Below are 22,655 nucleotides of genomic sequence, written 5' to 3'. Positions count from 1 at the left end.
TAAATTAAACTGACTTCTTAAAATTAAGAGTTGCTGATCTTAATTTTGTCTTTACTGGAAGCATCTCATTGTAATTAATTTCCCACAGCTGTTTTTGATGTCACTTTTAAATTTCTGAGTAAATACAGTAATGTTGTAACTAAGTTGGGTAATGTTAATGGAAGGTTATTCACACTGCCCAGTGAAGGTGCTTGTCTTTTTGCACCATTTTTACACAGGGTCTGGGGAAAGCTTCATCTTGATTTCACTGCCCAAGTAGAGCACTTAAACATGAATAGTGTGAAGAACTGCTAGATTGTCCAATATCTATACGATTTAGAGTATTACTAGCCTGTGCAGTTCATATGCACTTCCAGCCACCAGAGTCAGTAATCCATGAAGAGCTGGTATCGATTGTGTGAGGTAATGCAGCCTGTCTAATACTGAGCAATGTACTGCACAGGTTCAATATGGCATCCAGCTCCAATGTGTCTTATTTTGAGAATCCAAAAAATAAAAAGTACAAATTCAATTTGTTCAGAAATTGAGTTCACCCCCACCTAATAGCCTTACAGGGAGCACAGCATTGTTTTTGTCTGCAGAGTACCTTTGGAATTTCCTTGTGTCCCATCCAAGCTCTTCAGAGACGTGACGGAAAACACAAGGTCTGAGCTCCAGGTGATGACAACCTTACATGGGCTGGAAAGGATAGCTAAACTGGCATTTGTGGACCTGGCCTTATTTTTCATGGAGCAGGGCAAGGGAGGTTTTAAAACTTCAGAAATCACATGTAAATCTTGAATCATGACAGGGCTGTGTGCACTTATAATTTCACCTACTTATGACGTTCATTCACAAGACTCATTCACATGAAGGTGAGTGAATCCTCAACTGAAGCTGTAGGCTTCTGTAAACCACAGCCCTCAGAATAAGAGAAGTCTTTGATTCTGAGTTTAAACTTTATCCAGAGAATGTTTCATAGGAGATGACCTCCGATATTTTGGGAAACCACTCAAGTGTGCTTTCTTTTGCTGTGTCTGTAGCTGCCTGCACCTGTGATTGCCTGGCAGGCCCTTATGCTCTCTTTGCTCTGAAGCACTCATGTCAGAAATTTAGTAGAGCTGCAATATCACAGCTTGCATGTCATGTTTTCTCACAGGCACTTTTCCTCATATTTCTGAAAGGGAAACTTCAGAAAATCTGCAACGTCTTTACTCATTTAATGCTTTTCTTTGCTGTGCAGCATAAAACAACGAGTTACTGAGTTTACTGGAAACATTCATTCAGTAGCTGCTACACTTTTAAATAGAATTAGAAATAGAAAATCATTATTTATGCTTTCAGAGCGCAATGTATCAGAGATCTGTTCTAAAATGTCATGCTCAAAGTTAAATGTTTCTGAGCTCCTCTGACACTCTTTTAGAATAAAATTTAAGAAAACCTCTTTTGATTTGAACCCATCAAGTTGGTGAGAATCCAGATTGTTGTTCAGATTGGTCAGGTTGTTCAGATGTGCATCTGTAGTTTCTTAAATCTTTAAAAATTTTTAGAAATTAAGCAAATTATTAGCAATTTCTATGAAAAGTTTAGGTATTTAAGGTATCCATAGCTTTTAAAGTGTTAAAATTTTAAAGTGTTAAAATTAGTTAGGCCCTAATTTCTGCTTAAACTATGGTTCATAGGTTTTTACCCTTTGTAAAATTGACATCTGCTGGTGGTTACATTGCACTCTTTTAATCCATTTGTGTGTTTAGAGAAGGAGATACTGGTCAGGGAAAACTTCAGTCCTTATTTTTCACTTTTTCAGGGCAGTCTGGAAGTCCAATACCTCCTAGAAAGCTGTGCTTATTTCTGCCTATGTGGGACTGGATAATTTAATACTGAAAATAGGCATATAATGAAGATGCCCTAGGACATACTTCTAATAGGAGGAATGCTGGGAAGGAGGAAAAGAGGTATAGAGGTTACTTAGCATTTGAAGTTTACAGTCGCCTCGTCTCCCTTCTCTGGAGAAGGTGAGGGGTGTTCCATGGTTTCCTCTCTGTGGACAATATTGGGCTTGTTTTTCTACCTCCATCTGTGAGAAGGAGAAAGATTAATTTTGTAGAGTGGAGAGAAAATCCACATCTTACTTTTATACCGTAACCTAAATGTGAAAGGACAACTAGTCCTTAATCAATCTTTCCAATGTTCAGGAGAGTTTTGGAGGTGCAATGCATAACAGATGAGCAGGGGCTGTGGGAGCACTTTTGGGGAGAGGGGCAATGGTGCTTACTTGTTGGCATGTGCTTGTTTTGGTAAGAGAAATATCTTGTCTCAGAGGACACGTTGTCCATGCGGGAATCTTTTAGCAGTCAGGATTATAAATGCTGGGATCACAAAGAACAGTGATTGCTAAAACTCTGTGCAAAAGCAGTGGTGCCTGAAATTAATAGGCAGGGAGCACTTTTAGGAAATGTAAGAAACAGAAGAGTAACCAGGGGAAGAGGAGTGGTGTGAAGGAGCAGGAAGAAAAGAGAAGCATTTATCTGTACTTTGAAGATTACACTCCTTTCTAAGGAGAGTTCCATTAAGGATGAAATGTGTTCCAGACACTCAAATAGCAGAAGAGATAGGGAGAGAACTAATTCTTAGAAAGAAATGGTAGAAAATGGAACAGGTGATTATTTTCAAATGCTTGCTTCTGCATTGGCTAATGTCGGTACTTGTTTCAGGAGATGATGCTTTTATAATAAAACTTCCTAGCACTTAAAGCCAGAACAGCAGAACATTTTATATTTGACGACTCTTCAAACAGATTACAATCCTCATCAGATGCCCTCCAGTTTTCTTATCTCTCTCTCTTTTGTTAATGCTTTATTATGAGTGGTTATAACTTCATTTTTACAAGTGTCACTAATGGAAATAAAACTGAAAAACTATAATATTTAAAGTAAATATTGACATTTAGTGCTATATTGCATATGACAAACTATTTTTCTGAGCATCTACAGGATGTACTGGGCAGAGTTGATCATGTCACTTCTCAGGTTCCTGAAACATAGTTTGCAAAGGGTATCTACAAATTTAAAAGTCTGGAGAACCATTGGACATAAAAACCAAAAGTGTTTTGAAAGAAAAACAACAACTAATGTTTTTCTGGTCTAAAAATTATACAAATTAGGATGTTCAAGCAAGTATTTAAAAAAATTTAATCTTGTTATTGAAATCTTTATAGAGCAAAATTTCAAAATAGGGAAGTTTAGGGAAAAAAAAGATGATTCTTCATGGCAGGAAAATTTTGCTTTTCAGAATATTTTGCATTTGTCCATTTTGAAGAGCCAAATAGATTTCAGGGGTAGAATTTTGTCTAAATTGCATAGGAGGGCCTTCATGTTTTATGTACTCTAACCAAATTCAAGAAGATATGAAGTTGAGAGTTTTCAGGTGTGAAGAGTTTAGCTTGTAGCTTGTTTTAGAAGATGAACTGATTATAACTGGAAATTTTAATCTAGAGGATTAGAAGCACAGATCTAATCAGTCAGGGATAGGTAATCCATGGAGGTTTCCAGAAAGCTCCAGTGTAAAGATGAAGAATTCCTAGGTGTGTTTTCTCTAGAATGTTGTAGCAGCACCTGCATTGGAAGAATGGAGAGCTGGATTTTAAATGTTGTTGCATCTTAACTCATCTTTTAATGAAGAAGTTTTCCCTGCATGTGCTTGGAGTAGTGGGAAAGCTAGAACTCTCTTCCATCTGGAATAATGGCTCAAAATAAGTCATGGGATCAATTTTGTCTTTCCTTGTGCTTTAGACTGTGGGTTCAGCTAGCACATCCTGTGGAAATTCTGCCTCCAGTGGTTTGTACCTGTAATAAGAGTATTGCATAGTTATATTCTTGCTATAGAAAAGCATGTGATGCAGGTGTCTTTTCTGTCTTTTCTGCTTTCCCCAAGAGCCTTCAAGACTTCTACTCTGTTTTCTCCAGCACACCTCTATGTGCAAAAGCTGAATTGTAAAGCATGCCAGTTTCAGCCATCATAAAGTTGTCATGCATTTTTGTGACTGGCTTATCTGGTCTAATTATTTTTTGGACTAAGACAAAAATATTTTGTTGTTCTGAGAAGCAAACTCTTGTGTTCAGTGTCAGTGTTGGATATAGGAAAAATTATTAGGCAGAAGTTGCTAGGTCTTCCTTCTTTTTCAAAAGCCTCTTTTTTTTCTTCTGCTGGTGGTTTTTTCCAGAGATGAAAAAGCCTGTATTTATTGTTGACAGCTTTTCACACCTGCAGGTTTGACTGGGAACATGTTCTGAGAAGATACTTTGAATGGGTGTTACTCCATGGAAAGCTGTATCTTCCATAGCTGTTATTGCCATGCTCTTAGATTGAATTAAACAGTTCAGCATAACTTTTAATCATGTCAATTATTTTCATAATTCCAACCCTAAGGCAGCTTTGTATTTTTAGCTGGCTTAATCATACCACACGGCCGTGACTTTCAAGGTGTTGTCCAAGGGAGAGAAACAATTTACTTGGGAAAAGCTTAGGCTGAAAGGCAGAGTTCCCAGTGACAACCTCTCCCAGTTGTTTTGCAGCCCTTGCTTGGCTATTTGGAAGCAGCCTCCATGCCTTGAAGTAGAGTGCTTAAGAAAGGACAGGACTTCTTTCATGTATGGAAATCTAATGAAGAACAGTAGAAGTGTAAAATGCCAAGCTAGCCATGTCTTTGCTTGTTCTTATGTCAGCCAATCCCTAAAATGCCTCATCTTGAGAACACAGAAAACATCTCATTGAAACCTGTGACTTAAATCCTTCCCAGTGCTGGGCATCCTGCCCTAAACTCTCCATCCATCCTAAACTCTCTTACAAAAGGGATAAAGACCATAAATCCAGAGATGCTGGGAGAATATTGGGCCAACAGACAGCCTCTATTCTCGACCTGGATATGAAGCCAGTGTTGACTTAACTCTATGCACTAGTGTGAAGGTTGGAAACCCCAACCTTGCCCTTTGTGTTGTTAATGAAATTCTAGAACACAACAGAAAGCAACTCAAAAAGCTACACTAAACAGAGAAAGATTAATCCCATCTGAGTGAACACAGTAGTCATTCATCCATCAGTCTTGCTATGTGCAAAGTGAGCCCTAATGATGCATCAGTCTCTGGCCTTGCTGCATAGTTGTTTTCCTTCTTTCACTTGTACATCTCTCTCAATTCCCATGTTTCTGGGGTTTTTTTTGCTAGGCTTACAGCATGTTAGAGAAACACTCTGAATGAGACTTGGGCCAGTGAGAAAAAACAACTTGGAACAATTTTTTCTGGTTTGGTTGCTCCTTAAACCTAAAATTTCAGAGACATCATTAGTGTCTTATAGGCTGGATTTATTTTTTAGATCAGTCAATGAGCAGCACTTGATCATAAAGGTGTTTTAGAGAGATTCTTACAAGTTAACCAGCTGAGTTCAGAAGTAGATGTAGTCCCATAAAAATCGGTAGAGGTTACATTGGCACTAATAAATTCAGGCTCTATCGGCTGCAAAGCTGCAAGAGGGCTGGGCAAGTTCGTTCACTGTGCTGATAAAATTTCTCTGGTATGAGCTTGTTTGCCCTAACTTTCACCTTATGCCTTCTGGTGGCAAATTCAGCTCTGCACAAAATTATTTCCAGGTGATCATTTTGATCACAGAACTGATTATACAGGAAGTTCATGTTCAAAATGTGGTTGGGTCAGACTGGCCTCCTTGTAAGGCCCTACAGAGGGGTAGGGCAGCTGAGAACAACCTTGATTTAATCTTGATTTAATCATCCCAGGAATAAACAGAGGTGTGCTGTTTCATGAAGCAGATGGAAAGACAAAACTGCAAATTAAATGTGAAACTGAGTGCTGATTCTCACTGTAAATATTTCTAAATTTATGGCAAATGGGGAACAGAGGAATAAGAAAATGATGCAATTCTCGGCAGTTGCAGGTTATGGGCTTTTCAGTGGAGGTACGTCTGTGATTCCCAGTGGGCATCTGTTGGTTACAAAGTGCTTGGTTAGATTTTTAACACACTTTCTCTGTTCCTCTGCAGGCCTCTACCCCTGCTGAAGGCTGATCTTTTTAGAAATGTATTTAAAATATTCCTGCAAGACTTTGCACTGAAAATACTTCTTCTGCAAAGTAGTAGGGCCTTTTATAAGGATAGAGAGGTAATGAACTGCAGTGTATTACAGGCCAGATTTTTAAAGGCATTTAAGTGCTATAGCAATGGAAATTGAAGAACTGGATGCTTTTGGAAATCCTTCAAGATGCTTAACTGTGTCTGTAGATGCTTTAATAAATTTGTTCCAAGTGGTTTGCCTAAGGTGCAGTTAGTCACTGCAAGAGAATTGAAATGGGAAACTTTCTCTTTACTGCTTTAGCCATTAATCATTTTTGCTTTCTTTATGACAAAGTGATGGGAAAATGTAGCTGTTTGTAGAATCCAGTGGAATAGGGAAGAAATAGTAATGGATTATTAAAAGAAAGTTCAGGTTTTTCTGAGTCGTAGACTTCTCCTGTAACCTCATGTTTGTAACTTTAATGAAGAAGATAGACTCCCACTGTTTGTCTCTATAATCACCACGTGGTTAATCAAAATAGTTTGCTAAATCCCTTTCTGCAGTTTGCTTAAGGGAAGTCTTAGGTAGGAGGTCTTTGAAAGAATTTGATCTCCTCAATGCATTTTAATAGAAAAAATCACATGCTATTATTTCTTTTTTTCTGGTTGATCATAGTTCTTGTTGCAAACTTAATATCTGATTTGAGTATTTGATGTTTCCAACTTTGCATTCATTTTTCTTGATATCATCTCATTTACTTACAAAGACAGGATGAATATGAATTCCAGGTGAAAAGTGGTTTTTTGTGTTTACAAAAAATAGTAATACCATCTCTACAAGTAGTTTTTAATATGAAATCCTTTTTACCCTGTTGTTCATCATTACTGCATATTCTCATTTTACTGTTTTTCTCATTAAATGCATTTGTTTCCATTAACCAGGATGGTGAGAAATTGGCTGGTGAAGAGCATGCCTGGAAAGAAGTCAAAGATGCTGTAAATGAAGTGAGATATCCAAAATCAAAAGAAGGTATCCTTTCAGTGACAGGCTACGCTCTGTCATTCAGTCATGAAAATAGTCCAAAGAGGCCCTTAGTATGAAGTTCATCTCTTGAGATTAATTTCCTTACATTTACATTCTTTTTATTGCAATGTTTTTTAATTCATTTGATGTTTAAAATGTGTAATGTTCTTAACTGTATTAATTAGAGAGTGTCTGATTACTTGGAATGGAACTGCTTCATGGCAGGGATAGGATGTGAAGGGATATTTTGGCTCTGATTTAGATTTCTGCTATCACAGCCCATCATTTCATATAAATCCACTTCTAAATGAAAGAAAGCTTAATCTGGAATGTTGTTGAATTCTTTGTTCCCTTAACCTCAGTGAAAACATTTGCAGGTTCTCATTCTTTGCACAGCAATGACAATAAGAAGGAAATAATCACAGTCAGGTTCACAGCAGACATTATAGCATAATTATAATAAGAGATAATAAGATATAATAATAATTGATAATTAAGCAAATTGAATGAAATGATCTTGCACTAATAAACAGAACTGGAGTCTAATGGCTGTCATGTAGATATTCAATCCAATTAAAGAAATTAGTGAACAGCAGCAACCAAGAAAAGATGAGTAGAAGAGAGGTGGAGATTTTCACTCGAGTATGATGGGTATATTGGTCTCATTCTTATCTTGGTCTATTCAGTGGAATTTCCCTGACTGGGAGTTGGGCCTGTTGTGGCAGGATGTCTGACCATTTTCAGAAAAATGGGCTTTCTCTCAAGCTATAGAGAATTTAATCTTCCAGCACTCCTTTTTGGCAGCATGAAAAGCAAGTTTGTGTAGTGATATTCCAGCCTGGAAACAAGTGATCACAATTTATACAGTAACAAAAAACCTAACCCATTACACTGAGTTTGTTTCTTCTAATCCAGAGAAATTAATTTTTTAGCAAAGGGGAAACACTCATCTCACCTTGCTTTAATTTTACATAATTTCTAGTCTGTTTTAAATTCCTCTGTAGTCACTGGATTGAAACTTCAGAGCCCATGTTTCAACGTGCATGTTAAATTATAGACATGCAACCTGAAGTTGCAATAGTTTTTATACTGAAACTGTGCAGTCAGAATACTAGTCCTATCTAATGTTCCTGCATTTAATTGCAGGAGAAATTGCATTACTGTGTTTTGTGAGTGTCTTTAATTACAATTACTGATTTACCTGATACTTAAAAATTAATCAAGCACACAGTAATAAAAGGTATCAGGACTGGTTGGAAAAATCTATTGTAATTGTCTGTTCAGCTTCTGTTCTCTGTCATGGGCTAATTGAAATGTGTCATCTTTCCTTCCACTGCACCACAATACCAATGCTAACTGATATGCAGTGGCGAATGCAGTACTTAAAGAGAGAACTTTTGTCCACTTGCCAATAATGTGTAGAAAACCTTCCTGGCAGACTGAGGCACATAGTTATTAGTTCCTGCAAATGTCAGGTTTTTAGCAAATTAAACCAATGATTTCTACAGCTGAGAAAGTTGGTGGCTCCCACAATCTGACCTACTGGTTATAACTGATAGAGTGTTGTAATGCTAAATCTACAGTTCGAGCTGCTGGAGACAATCATCATCCACTCCTGGGCAGACACAGGACAGGCAGCTTCTCTTTGGTTCTGTTGCAGCTGATTGCAGGTTTTCTAGTTTGCAATTTACATATCTACAAATTTGGTCCCAACAGGTTTTGTTGTATAGCAGATCTGCTATTAGATGCTAGTGGATGAACAAAGCAGAATAATAAGTAAAAGCAGACTGTGCATCAGCTAAAATGGTAATCCTTCAAGAATGTCAGTGCTTTGTGCTTTCTATAAAAATTGTATCAAGTGGAAACAACATCACTCAGTCTTCTGTTTTTCTGTCCTTAATCAGTTCTAAAGAATACATGGATGTTTGCCAAAGATATAAAGGTTAAGGTGCAATTTTATAATAACACATTCCTTCCCTTATATGCCTCTTTGAATCCAAGGGCATGAGAGCAATTCACAAATAATTAGTTTAGCCTTGTAACAACCATGCTATAAATCCTGGCCCACAGTGGTCACATTCTTAAATTTAAGTGTGTAAATATTCCCTTGTTCAAGAAGGACTAATTACTTTGTAACAGGTTTGTCATTGTACACTTTAAATTCATTGCTGGATTAGTGTGAATGCTACTTGGAGTAATTAGTGAAGATAACTGCTGGACTTCCTTGAGCTGATTCTGTGAAAAGGGCTATAACACAATCAATGTTATTGTTTCTCTGAGTCTTATTTTTTCTTTATTTCATTTCTTCTTACTTACATGAGTGGTATCTTTCTGGTGTTTTGACTGTTTGCATTCTGGGTACAATCATCCCATGGGTACAATCAGAGGTGGTAGTACTCATTTGAAAAATGCAAGTATTGTGGTTCAGATGAGGTATGGTCAGAGAGAGAAGAATCTGATCCATAGAGAATTCAGATCAGTGTAGAATATAATCCAAAAAGTGATTTGTGCTAAGGAATATCCAAATAAAGTGAATGCAAGGTTATCTTTCCTCCATTCCAAACTCACAAAAAATCTTCTTGTACCGTTGGAGGTGAAAATCTCCTTCACTGCCAACATTGTTAGTCCTGAACTACAGTCAGACATCAAAACTGTGATGCTTTTCTTTCTCATGCATGAAACATGCAGCTGTACATGAAAAAAAACAAACCACAATGCTCTTTATGACTGTTTCAAGGAGAAAGAAAATTAATTAATTTCAAGAAAAGGTTCTAATTTCATAAGAATTCTAAACAAAATTTTGGGCGGCTTAAAAGAATGAGTCATTATATAATCTTTTTTTAGCTGCTGGGACTTTTTTGAAGACACATTTCCATGGACTCTTGCCCTTGGCTTTAAAAACTGGAATATCTTAAGTAAAAAATGTACCTAAATAAAAGTTATTTGAATTTCTGTTATGTATTAAAATATCCTTGCAATTTTTCATCCTTCTTTTACCATTTATTGCTAAAATACTGCCATGTTTAGAAATTGTTTTGCTACATGTAAACGAAGCACAGTTACCTAAGCTACCCCTTCTGCATTTAAGTATGTTCTCTTGAATTGTAGCAGAGCTCTGGAATGATGGCAGCTTTTCTATTTTAATGCTTTGTAGCTCTTACTCCTTGCTAAACAGCATTTAGAACTTGCATTTTTATTTGATTAAATATATTTCCTTAACTAAGGCCAATAACAGAGTGGAAGCGTGTTCTGGCAAGATGCCAGAATCTCTTGAGCAGCAACATGGGTCGTCTACCAGATACAAATATCTATCAGCTGAAAATGCTTGACTGTGCCATGGATGCCTGTATTAACCTCGAATCCTGGGAAGAAGCATTGTATTATGGCAGCAGGACTCTGGAACCATACAGGTAAGGGATGTAATTGGTTCAACTGGTTCCAAAGACTGGGGAGAGCTGACTCTCTCATTAAAAACAGAGACTGTGCTTCATCTTGATGCTTCTTACTGTTTTCATTTCTTGTGTGTATCTTGCATTGCTTTCTAGGTTAATGAAAGAGGCAGAACTCTCATTCTGCTTTCACAGTCAGGCTGAAAGCAAATGAAACGATAACAGGAACTATGATAGTAATAACTGATTATTAGCTTCTTGCTTTTTTCACATATTCAGATGCTGCCCCTTCCCTGATCAGAAACTGAATTTGTGTTTTAGGCTCCATTGATATGAGGGCATCAGTGGTTTATGCTGAGATAGGGCAAATGTTGGTTGAGCTGGTTGAAATGTATATTCTCCATATAATCTATACATGGAATCTACAAAAATAACTTAAAAATCTTGCAAAATGCAATTTCAACTGGAAGTTTAAAAGTCCTGGTCCTCATTTTGGGAAGAGGTCAAAGTGGTGAATTACTTGCTTTTCGTCTCTCCAGTCACTTCTTGTTCCTGTGCCATGTTCTGGGGGAGTTTCTGAGTCTGGTAGTCATCTGTTGATAAGGAAGGATGGTCTAGGAGGTCATACAACATGTGGTAAGGCCTGAAATTGATTGGAGTCTGGAGCTGTAGTGCAACTTTGGTCATCTAGTAGAGAAAGGGCAGGTGCTGCTGCTTTGGTGCGTGTTTTAAGAGCTTTAAGTCTCAAATCTCTGGGTTCTGCATAGTTGCATTGTTTGTAATTAAGTGTTAGCCTGTGATGAGTGTCCAGATACAATGTCATTCAAATGTGAATGTTCATTCTTGGTAAGGTGGTTTTTAGAACATCCATTCCTTCTCTGTTGGTGCACTATGTGACGTTTCAGTACAATGTGTGATGTGGAGAAGTGTGAGGGGTATGCTAGAGCTGAACAATATGCTCTGCTGTGAATATGAACATTTCAGATTTTATGTGTTTTCCCTAATCAAATGGAGATGCCATCAGCATTCAGCATTTTGCCTGAGGAAATTCCATGTAGCAGCAGGTTTCTGAATAAAACTCAGGGCTTCACTCGAGGAATGACATAGTGTTTCAGACCTTTCACTAGAAACTGATTGTTGATGAAACCTGCATAGGCTGTGGTACATCACATTTGTGGAGCAGCTCTGTGTTCATAATGACTCTTCTTTTTCATAGAGGAGGACATGAATGCCTACAAATTTTCATATTTCTTCAGGGTGAAATTCACGTTGTGCATGTCTCACTTAACCTTTTAAACAGGGCTTATGTAGAACTGCAACAGTACTTTCTGCCAGCCTTCTACCTTGTGCCACACTTAAGATGAACATAGTAGTCTGCCTGTTTAAATGTTCCCTTATTAAATAAAAACCCCAAACCTTACTTGTTTTGTTTTGGGTTGGGTTTTTTATACCTCATTAACTCAGTTCTTCACAACTGTAAACTGAGAATTTTTTTTCTGCAGACATTTCTGAGAGCAGTTTACAGTGAGACCAAGTGCAATTTTACCAGATAATTTAATAAAGCTTTCTCTGTTTTGCTTGCCAAAGTGTACCATAGTTTTCAAGCTGTTTAATGCAGCAGTTTGGAGATGAAGGAAAGGATTCAACTGTGCATCCAAATAGTATCTCTTAATGTACTAATTATTTACATGAGATATTTGACCTTTCTTGCACCTTGAAGATCTTGTCCTTGTTCTCTCCCCACCCAAAAGCATTATTTAAGAGAGATTTTCAATTGTTCCTTTTTCTTTATACCTTCAAGGCATCACTACAAGCTTTGACACACCTGAAACAAAATCCTCAGTTTCTCATTACAACAAATTGTGCCCTAAGCAGCAGGAGAGCAAATCCTAGGAAATCCTTTGGGATACATTGAATTTCTCCTGTTGAATCAATCTACTGCTTGGCTGCTCCTGCAGTTCCATTATAGCTACCTATTTTCCTTTCCTCAGCTCTGGAAAAAGTATTCATACAAATATCCACAGGGAATCACCTGAGAATTCGTGCAGTCCATATAAATGGGAAATCATTGTTACAACTTTAAAGGCTCTGGAGATTTGGTCAGAACCAGTTTTAATTTCAGGTAATGTATTTAATGTGCATTTTCCATTTCTTTAGCAACAGGATTAATTTTCAGTGCTGTGTGACACATTGTATCATGATGTATGTTTTCATTATGATGGTTGCTGATGTTTTCAGAATCATCCACTTCATGTAACTGGCAGAGACAAAACTGATTTGTCATGCTGAATGCACCCCTGAGTTTTAGGTAGTGATAATAACCTATAAGGAGCATTGTTCAGGACTTCTGAGATGGTTTTAGCAAAAAGAAGGGAAGATGTAGTGTCTGCCAAGACAAAAATCTGCCTTTTCCTTTTGTGCTGAACCATAGCCATCTATTTTTTGCTAAAACCTATGACATGCACTTTCACTGAATAGCCTGAGCCAAGTGTATCTACACGGCTTTCCTTGTAAATGCCACAGTAATAGCCTGTCTGTCCTAGAGCCTTAACAAAAGTTAAGACATTTGCCTGTGTGAAAGCTGCCCCACATCATAGTCAGCACTCAGCAGCTTGCAAAAATAAACTTCTTTTCAAAAATCCTCATGAGCCTTAACAGCAGAATAACAGAATATCAGCAAGAGGTGTTACATGGGTTTGTCATGTCTCAGTTAGCACATTCACACTCTAGGCTGACTGCTGCTCGTGAAGGATCAGATTCAGAAATACTGAGAAAGACAGATTTCCCTTAGGTTACCTCAGAGGAAGGACCCAGCATTTAGCCCTTAAATTACTGACAAGGCACATATGTTCTGGGGATTAGGTCTGGGGTATTTTTTCCCCTTGTCTCAAGTATTCAGTGCTTTACACTGCTGCCAGAGAGTGGAAGGGTGCATCTGTTATAAAACTCTGCTAGATGTCCTCAGCTGTTGTGGCAAGGGTAAGAGGAGGAAAAGAAGTAACTATGTGACATCATAGGCCTACTGGGCTAACCTGCTGGATAACACCATGTCACCTCTTTGGGCTCATGTGACATCAGGTCTAGTGAGTCTCTGATACAGAGACGACAAAATTGTTCATAGATTTCTGCTCTGCACTGCTCATAATCCCCTGTTGAATTCCAAGCTAATGTAGAAATCCCACTGATTTTCAGATGGGTTGTTTTAATTAACAACCTTTCATCTCCAGTGCTGCAGCATTAGAAGTAACTGGAGGGCCCCAATATTAACAAGAGAAAAGTCGTTTTTTTCATCTTGTGCAGAATTGTTGTGCAGAAGTGCTGCTCTGGCTCTTCACCCAGCAGACTTTGCATGTCCTTTTCCCCCATCCCCTCTCCACTGAGTCAGCACAAATACAGGGCTTGTGCAATGGGATTGCTCAGCTTCTGGAGTGGGAGGGAGCTGGGTAGGTGCAAGCACCCCATATTTGTGTTACCTGTGCATCATTTGTCTGCACTTCTACCACCTCCTATTCTCTGTCCCTTCCAGTGATATTTTGCAGTACCCCATTACTTCACCTTTTGTCAGTGGCCAAGTTCATTTAGGGAACAGGGAAAGTAATCCCAGTGAGTGCAATTTTGGGTTGTTTTGCAAAGGGCTGGGTTTAAGAACAGTGGCTGGTATGATTATGGTTTTTTCTGAGAACATGGTTGAATTTTCATTGGGTTAATGAAATACCAGCCAGGAATTTTTGATTTAGAATTATAATTCAGTATATATGATGGACTGTAGTTTCTAAGTATGTGAACTTCAATCAAAAGGCAGATTAAAAATTTATGGTTGCTATAGTATCCTTTTCTTGAGTCATGATCTTGTAGAAAAGTCAAAAATAGCTGAAGAACATAATATTCTTGGAACAAACTCTGAACCTATTTTTTCTTCTTCAAGAAAGCTTTCCAGCAAAGAGTTTGGCTTTCTCTTGGTCTGATTTTGCCCCCTTTTTGAATCTGTTTTACAAGAAAAACAAATTCCTGCTTTTACGACGATGTGTTTTGCAATACACATGTGATACATGCAATGACTGAAAATAATTTTTTTCATCAAATTTATATGGTTCTTTACTGAGCTTAGCAGATTTCTGAGTACTGGCTAGTTCTGAGGCACTTGAATTGAATTTGCATTTGCATTAAAAGTTAGCCTAAAGATATCCCCAAAAGTGCACTGCAGTGATAACTAGGGCCACTGGGGGATGCTACTGCTTAAGGGTAATGGCCCAGATTTGTCGCCCGTCGGCACCCTGCTTATGGGAGGTCCCCTGGGGACTCGTGCGTGGCTGGCAGATTTCTGAACCTACAGACAGTACTAATTCAGTGACCAAAGTTCAATGTCTTAATCATAAACCATCGGTTGTAAACATAAATCCTACCTCTGGGATCACCCTGGAGGAAGAGAAAAATGTCAAGGTGGAGAAAGCAATTTAAAGAAAGAATGAAACTAACAGAAAGAATTAAATCTTCCTTTTTCACTTTGCTGAGGTTTTAGAAAATGCCCACGGCATTTAATGTTCAGAGCAAAATGTGTCAAAAGAAGAGGAAAACCCAGTATAAATAAGAGAGTGTAATGTCTCTGGTTTATTACAGGTAATTCTGCCAAAAGGTAGATGTTTGTAGCAATATTTGCACCATTTTTGGCCTGAGTGTACCTGTTTTGTTGAGGAACAGGTAGAATGCTTGTCACTGCTCTGCTATGTTTAGGAATCCATTAATGCTCTTCAGCAGCCCACTTCTGTCTTCCATTCTTCCCTACTTCCTCCCCTCCAATCCCAACAGCCTTTTCCAAAATTGGAAAAGGTGTTACATCTGAAGTCTGATGCCTAAGTTATCTATGACCTGATCAATCCCTTTCCCACATGGAAAATGGATTTTCTGGTTTGCTGGTTGCTTGCTGTGTATGGCTGCATAGCACCATCACCTTCAGCTCTTTGCTTCTTTCCTGGTTGTTTTTAGTTTTTCTTTTATCTTTCCATCACATGCATGTGTTGTGCCCCAAAGTGATGCTGACCTGCATAATCCTCAATGACTTCTGTAAACTCACACTCCCATAGGTGCTCCACCTTCTCTCTTCATTTTCACATATTGTGCATGTGGGTAGAAAATCTTACTATTCTCTCCAGTCATGCCAGGTGGATTTGGGTATAATTTTGATGTCATTGGCTTGTCCAATATACTCTATCACACATGAGTACAAGCTCAGCAATAGGAGTGTTTATTTGCAGTACCTCATTCAGTGTATACCACATTTCTTAAGTGGGCTAAGATTTCCTTAAATAGCTTAATTGCTGCAAGATTTTTTTGTCAGTGTGTGTTCAGTAGCTTTGTATTTGTATTCTGGTGCTTGCTATCTTCAGTTTGAGCTTCTAGTTTCAGGTTATGTTTCTAGTTTCACCTTTCACTTAAGCCAAGAGCTGTTTGAATCTGAATTCTACAGATAGTGATCTCCTACTGATGTTAGTGAATGAAATCACTAAGTTTCCCAGAGTTGCATTTTTCTGTGACACAGCTACAAGTGTTGATTTCTCCATCTCTCACATAGCATTTCCAAGGAGTTTTTAGATGCTTCTTGAAAAATTTGTGTTCTTTGCAATGACAACTTCATCTGCAGAGATTTTTTTTCTTTTTTTTTTCTTTTTTTTTCTTTTTTTTTTTTACTGTAGGATCTTTTTCAGATTAAGCTGGTAGACCATTCAGGGGTTCATGCTTTATCTCAAATAAGGATTTTGGTCCTAGTCTATCTGCCTACCAGAACCAAAAGATTCAGTTTGGTTTTTCTGCTTTCTTTTTTAATTTAAGCAGTAATAGTTGTATTTTTGTCTTGTAATCAGGGGATCCTTTCTTCTTTTTTTGTACATGCGAGCTTGCAATTTACAAAGTAAGGACTTATGCAGCCCTTACCTGAGCTCTTTTCGTTAGTCTGCTTGCTATTACACACTAATTAAAGGACACACATGAAAAGAAGCAAGTATATGCTCGAGCAGATATTACACAGACTTGTGTGCTGTGAAAAAAATTCGTTCAGTTGGAATGATTTGATAATAATTTTGGAGAATTCACAGTGTCTGTATGAATTTTGCTAAGAGGGTGGAATTGATGGCCTACAGATTCTGAGCAAAGGTTTGGTTAGAACCAAAACTAAAATGGAGTTGGGAAGGAATTTCAAGGGAGAAATCAATTGTTAAAAAAATAGAGGCATATGAAACATCTATGGAGTTTTGGATTCCTTTGACAGTAACTGAGCATCGCTTTGCAAAAGATATTTTAGAGGCAGAAATCTTGGTGAAAGGGAGAAAAAGGGGAGGAGAATCATTAAAAAAGATGGACAAATTTTAATACTATCACTGATGAAAAAGAAAAAAGAGAGGGCATGAAGGAAATAGGAGCAGAGGAGCTGTAAGGAGCAATGCATTCTCTGAGAGGAGGATTAGGAAGACTCTGATTTTAGTCAGAAAATACCTATTTCTTCGTTTGAATAAATTGTCAATTTTTTGAGGAGGCAGAGAGAGGAGACTTGGCAGTACTTCCAAGGAGGAAATCAGTTAATAGTTTCTCGTGGTGGAGATGCAAACAGTGATGAAAAAGAAAAATTGTGGTATTTAAGCAAAAAAACAGTCTAAACAATGTTAGAGATAAGAGCTGAAAAAGGTGAAAAGGCAGTATTTTTTTTTCTATTGAAAAATTGGAAAAAGTTACTGAAAATGAAAACCACAGTTATAAGGAAGAGAAAAGGGAAGGAGCAGGAGATAAGGAGAGCAAGAAATTGAAGAGCATGGTTTGTTTAAAGGGTGAATCAATGTAAATGGCCAAGGAGAGTGAGTGATGGAAAGATGGTGTTTTGAAGAGGGGTGTGCAGAGCCTGAAAATCAAAGGAGGTATTGTCAAACAAGAACTGTGCCAATGAATTACTAAGTTGCTAGTGAGATGATCCATTCAGCATGGAATCCAAAGAACCAAGATCAGAGATGTTCTGTAGTAAAGAGGTGATGCTGAGTAAAGCTGAAATTTCCCAGACTGATATTGACAGGAAAAGGAAGAGAAGAAGAAGAGCATGCAGATGAGAGGAAAATGTAAGTCACTGCAATGAGCAAATCCTAGAAACCACACAGTTACTGATGCGATGGTAGACTACAAGCTCACTGGCTCTTGAATTTTCCAGTTATTGAGTACAAAGCCTAAAATGTAGTGGAAGATCTGATTAGGAGTAAATTACTCAGATATACCCAAACCCCAGGAATATCCTTATTTTCAGGTCCTGTGTTACTAAGTTTGTGCATAACCTTACCTTGGTTAACAGGTCCTGTCCACCATACCAAATCTCCATGAACTGTATTTTACTTGACCTGGTCAAGGTCTGTTAATCAGTTTTTCTTAATCCCAGAAAATCTAGTCCTTCTATACAGGGAACATTAGAGGTATCAAAACTAATTCTAAATTATCTAATCCTGCTATGAGAAACAGCACAGCCACATTAGGACAGCACTCTGCCTCATATAATTAGCACTAGATGTATGCCACAGGGAAATGCTGAGAATACGGACTGCCACACAAACACTAGTTGTGCTGCCTCATAAATAAAACAGTTCCTGGCCTTCAGAAATTTAGTCAATGCCTAATCTTTTTTTTACTAATCTGGACAACATCTGATTTTGGATTATGCAATTTCATGGCAAGGAGTTGATGTCGTGTTGACCTTCTGATCAACTGCAAAACCCTTCTGCCTGTACTCCCTTGGCTGCCACAAAAGGTGCTTCATCCTTCATTTCCACTCTGGTTTTCTATTAGATATTCTATCTTCTTTAGGCCAGAATCCCAACCACTGTCTGCTGGTATCTAACCCTGAAATGTTTTTCAGCCTTCAGATAAACCAGTTCCATGGTTAAGAAGGTGATTCAGTGCTTCTCCTGTCCTCTTATTCTTTTCCCCTGAGTATACTGAAACCTCTTTTCTCAGGTTCAGTTTGTCATTTTATCGTCAGGCAAGACACAGAAGCCTGAATCAGCTTTAGTTATGTGACTTTGAAGATGAAAGTAAGAAGGAAGAAACAAAAAGCAAATGATTCTGGGTAGAGAGCAGAACAAAGATGGTAACTGATTACAAATGCTGGAAGGCTAACAAAAAGCAGGATATAGCACTGCCAAGGAGAAAGGTTCAGAGAAACATAAAGAAGCTGCCCAAAGGGCCATGAAAACTGATGAAAATGGGAGCAAGATAAATATATCAAAGAGGAAAAAAATCACCCTCAGAAAATAGTGCAAGTCCACTGATTAATAATAAAAAATATGTATTTTACAAAGGAAATAAAGTCATCTTCGAGGAAAACTGAGGAATGCAATGCACACATGGCCAGTAAAGGGAGAGTATAGGTATACAATATAGGCAACCAAAGAATGATGAAGAAGCCTAGAAATATCAAAACCAGGGTGCAAAAGCCTTTCTTTTAACTTCTCCCCATCAACACAAAAGATTAAAAAGGGAGAGGGCAAAGAAAACGGATACTGCCGCAGTTGCAAACACTTTCCTAAGAGCAAAATCAGCTTTCTCTAGCCATGCAGTGTACTCTTGGAGGATATGGCTGATGGGCTGCCAGAAGTGAAGATGAAGTTCTGGAATCAAAGTGTTTTCATTATAGCAACAACATGAATTCATTTCCATATTAATTCAGGTATGTCGAATGATGCACACCAAGGATTTATTGTACTTTTAAGACTGGCCAGCCTTTCAGAAGCCTTCTGAAAACTGGCAAAAGTGACAGCCAACAAGTAGAAGCATCCTGAACTAGGTCTTTCTACTCGAATCATTGTTGGTGAACTAATAAAGAGAACGAGAAAAGAAAATATTTTCATGCGATAGTGTGCTTGGCAGACTTTGAAAAATGGAATTAGATCCTACATTGCTACAAAACAGAAGTCTCAGTATATACAGTCATAAGAAGGAAAAATATTTAGGCGATTAATTTTCTCAGCACAGGGGGAATTTGCAAGATTTACCAAAGCATTTTGTGAAGAACTTTGCTTTAGACAGTGGCACAAAGTGCATGTTGTAAAAATGTTTATATAAATACGACTGGAGACCTTGCTTAAGAAGAGTGGGAAATCGCTGCATATTATAGTTTGAGATGTTCTGAAACACAGACCTCGTGTCCTATGAAACACAGCACAACTTCTCAAATCTTACCAAAAAGTCACACACAGTAACTGATGACCAGGAGAGCATCTTACTAATTAGTTGCTTGCTCTCACGACAATAGCTAAAGATAAGTTATCTTAGATATTTGTCTCAGTGCTGCACCAGCATAAGGTCTTCTGTTTTCCAAGGGATTTCAAAATGCCTAACCAAATTGAGTAATATTACTTCTACCAATTCAACATCTCAGAATTTTGAGATGAAAAACAGGTTTACATGCTTACAGTAAGATAACATCCTGAATGCATACTCAAGATTTATCTGTTGCTACCTGTCTGGATTCAGTTCATCTGTGTGTTGTCTTGCTGGCAAGTTTGCCGTTCAAGTAAGCTCTACCAATTCCGGATGCTTATCAAGGGAGCCTATCAAACTGTGCTAGGTTGCATGTGTCAGTAGAAGAAAAACAGAGGTGGAGGGGGTAGGGAGTGTGGATGGCAAGGTCTTTTCCATGTAAGAGGTCATCACCATTAACCTGTGACACAAAAGTATATTAACTTTAACTAAAATTCTTAATTTGGTTAAGTACCCCATACTTTCAACTCCCCGCCTTTCACTGAGAGCAGCATTGTCCCAGGGGAGTACTCCTGAATTCTGATACCTTGAGGATGGCAAGAAAGTACAGTGGCTAACTCTTGATGTGTCCATCAAAGAACAACCAGCGCCAGATATTGAAGTGGGCCAGGACTTTTCCCATCTTGTTTGCAGTGGTGAGGACTGTCACTGTTCTTAATATTTGCATTTGAAGAACACCAGGGTGTTTTTCACCTGACTGCATCCAATGACACTAAAAAAACTACCGCAAGGTGCACTCAGGCCCTGCTAAGCTAAACAAGAGACGAGTGACAACAGTTTCTCATAAATTAAAAGAACACAACTCCTCTGAAATCAGGGGCGGCTCGTGGATCCCAATTTCACTGCAGCACTCAGCATCATACAATTCAATGGCAAAACCCCTTCACTGGGGGTCAGTCTCTTCTCCTAGGTAACAATTGGCAGGAAGAGAGGAACTGGACACAAGGTGTACCAGGGGAGGTTTAGATTGGATATTAGGAAAAAAATTCTCGACTGAAAGGGTGGTCAGGCTTTGCAATAGGCTGCCCTGGGAAGTAGTGGAATTACCATGCCTGGAAGTATTCAAAAGGTGCATGGATGTGGCACTTGTGGATATGGTTTATTGGTGAACACTGTAGTGCTGAGTTAACAATTAGACTCAGTGGTCTTAGAGGTCTTTCCAACTTTTATGAGTCTAAGATTCACTGTTGGTGATAATGATTGTGGTATACATAAGGTGGATCAGTCTGCCTAGAGAGTGAAGTACTAAGTTTTCTTCCATAAAATTTATTTCAAAGGTCAGAACTGGATAAATATTTATCAGGTTGAATGCAGAAAAAAATTTGCTTATGATTTTTTAGCTTTTCAGCCCAAAAAGCTATCCCTTCCTTTTTGTGTCCTGTATTTAAACATGAAACAAGGTGAAGTTCTTGACTGCTCTGAACTAACGGAACTTGGTTTACATCAAGTAGGGATGCAAAGGATTTTCCATGAAACTTTACCTTTCTCCCAAGCACAAATGCAGATATTCATAATGTATGTTCATGTTTTGCAAATACTCATATGAGTTCCTTTTGATGTCCCTGCTTCCTAATCAGGTAAATTCACAATTAATTGAAGTTATGATATCTTTAGAAAGTTGTGTTGTCTTTTACTTCTGTTTTTATATATTAGTTCCTGTCTTTGCAATCATTTCATTGAGATTTCTTTGTAATAGATTCAAGCAAATAGATGCATGCTTAAGGTGCACAAGTTGCACTCCAGTAAACACCACACTCATTTGGCCCTTTCTGCACACTCCTCAGGTGGCTCATCCCTGGCTGCCAGGGCTACCCTTTTGGCAAATTTCTGCTTACTTTTGTTTAACTGAGGTTGACAAAAGTAATTTGATTTCCAGGGTCTTTGGCAGAGCTAGTGACAGTGATGGCTTATATAGAGATACCTTTGCCCGTTCCTGAAACAGAGTTAGTGTGTTGTATTCAAGGCCATAACAGTACCCCAACTTGTGATTAAGTGCTTAGTGAGTTCCATTTCCTTATAAGAACATGTGTAAGAACCCAAGAATGTATGCCACAAGTGAACTGAGCATTAATCTGTCAGCAGCTTAAGTGTGTTTGGGATAGTGCAATGGAAATATGTGGTATAGTGACACAGTGTTTGTTCTCTGGGAAGCACTTAAGAGCAGATGGAACCTGTAAAACAGATTGATTTGTGAAAGTGTGCAGCTTCTATCAGATTTGCTTGATGCTGACTTGTTTTAACCCAAATAAACACAGGCCACATGTGCTTGAATTTTCAGAAAGGTGCTGGTAGCTACATGTGGGGAACCCAACATTAAGAGGGGAACAGAAACTCATCAGGAAGGGACTTCTGTTTAAAAGGTATGCTTCTCTCCTAAAATAATGAGATGGGTAAAAATTACCATATAATTGAGGATATTTCCTAAGGAACAGAAGAAAAACGATTAAGGATTCTACAACAACATAAAGAATACGATGCTGGAGTCCCATTACAGTTAAATGGAAAATCAAGTCCATAGCAGGCATGGACTTAAAATTCTAGTATAAATCAATAGCATCTATAAAAATGAGGTAGGGTTGTATGGAAATCACATAAAAATCTGTAACATTTCTAATTAAATGTTAAGCATCCTACAGATCTGTTGAAGCATACTGTAAAACTCTGCAGACAATGATTATATCTGCAAGCTGAATTCTAATAGGGTATGTATGTAAGGAAGACATTACATTTGTATCCTTAAAATTTGAATCCTGACTTTCTGGTCTCTGCCACTTGCTAATCTGAAGAAACAATAAATCCCACACCAAGATCTGGATGACTCTTACATTTGTGCAAAGCTTCACCACTACTTTAAGAGTAGTGAGTTGTGTGCCATTGTGGCAGTGACAATTTAGTTTTTCTGTTTCAAAATTTGCACC

The 22,655-nt window shown here is 38.1% G+C and overlaps 1 protein-coding gene across 3 annotated transcripts in view; it reads left to right on the top strand.

Moving 5' to 3' along the window:
* The window catches only part of SMYD3 (SET and MYND domain containing 3), a 383,946-nt gene that overhangs the window by 326,240 nt on the left and 35,051 nt on the right, over positions 1–22,655 (top strand). For all 3 annotated transcript variants that reach the window (XM_085055185.1, XM_085055183.1, XM_085055184.1), the window contains 2 exons: positions 6,982–7,069; positions 10,299–10,473. In XM_085055185.1, the coding sequence (XP_084911311.1) occupies positions 6,982–7,069; positions 10,299–10,473 (263 nt within the window). The remainder of the gene's footprint in view (positions 1–6,981; positions 7,070–10,298; positions 10,474–22,655) is intronic.

This window comes from Lichenostomus cassidix, chromosome 3, assembly GCF_008360975.1.
Source record: "Lichenostomus cassidix isolate B80296 chromosome 3, HeHo_3.0, whole genome shotgun sequence".
Taxonomy (NCBI): domain Eukaryota; kingdom Metazoa; phylum Chordata; class Aves; order Passeriformes; family Meliphagidae; genus Lichenostomus; species Lichenostomus cassidix.
This window is presented reverse-complemented; position numbering and strand designations above follow the sequence as displayed.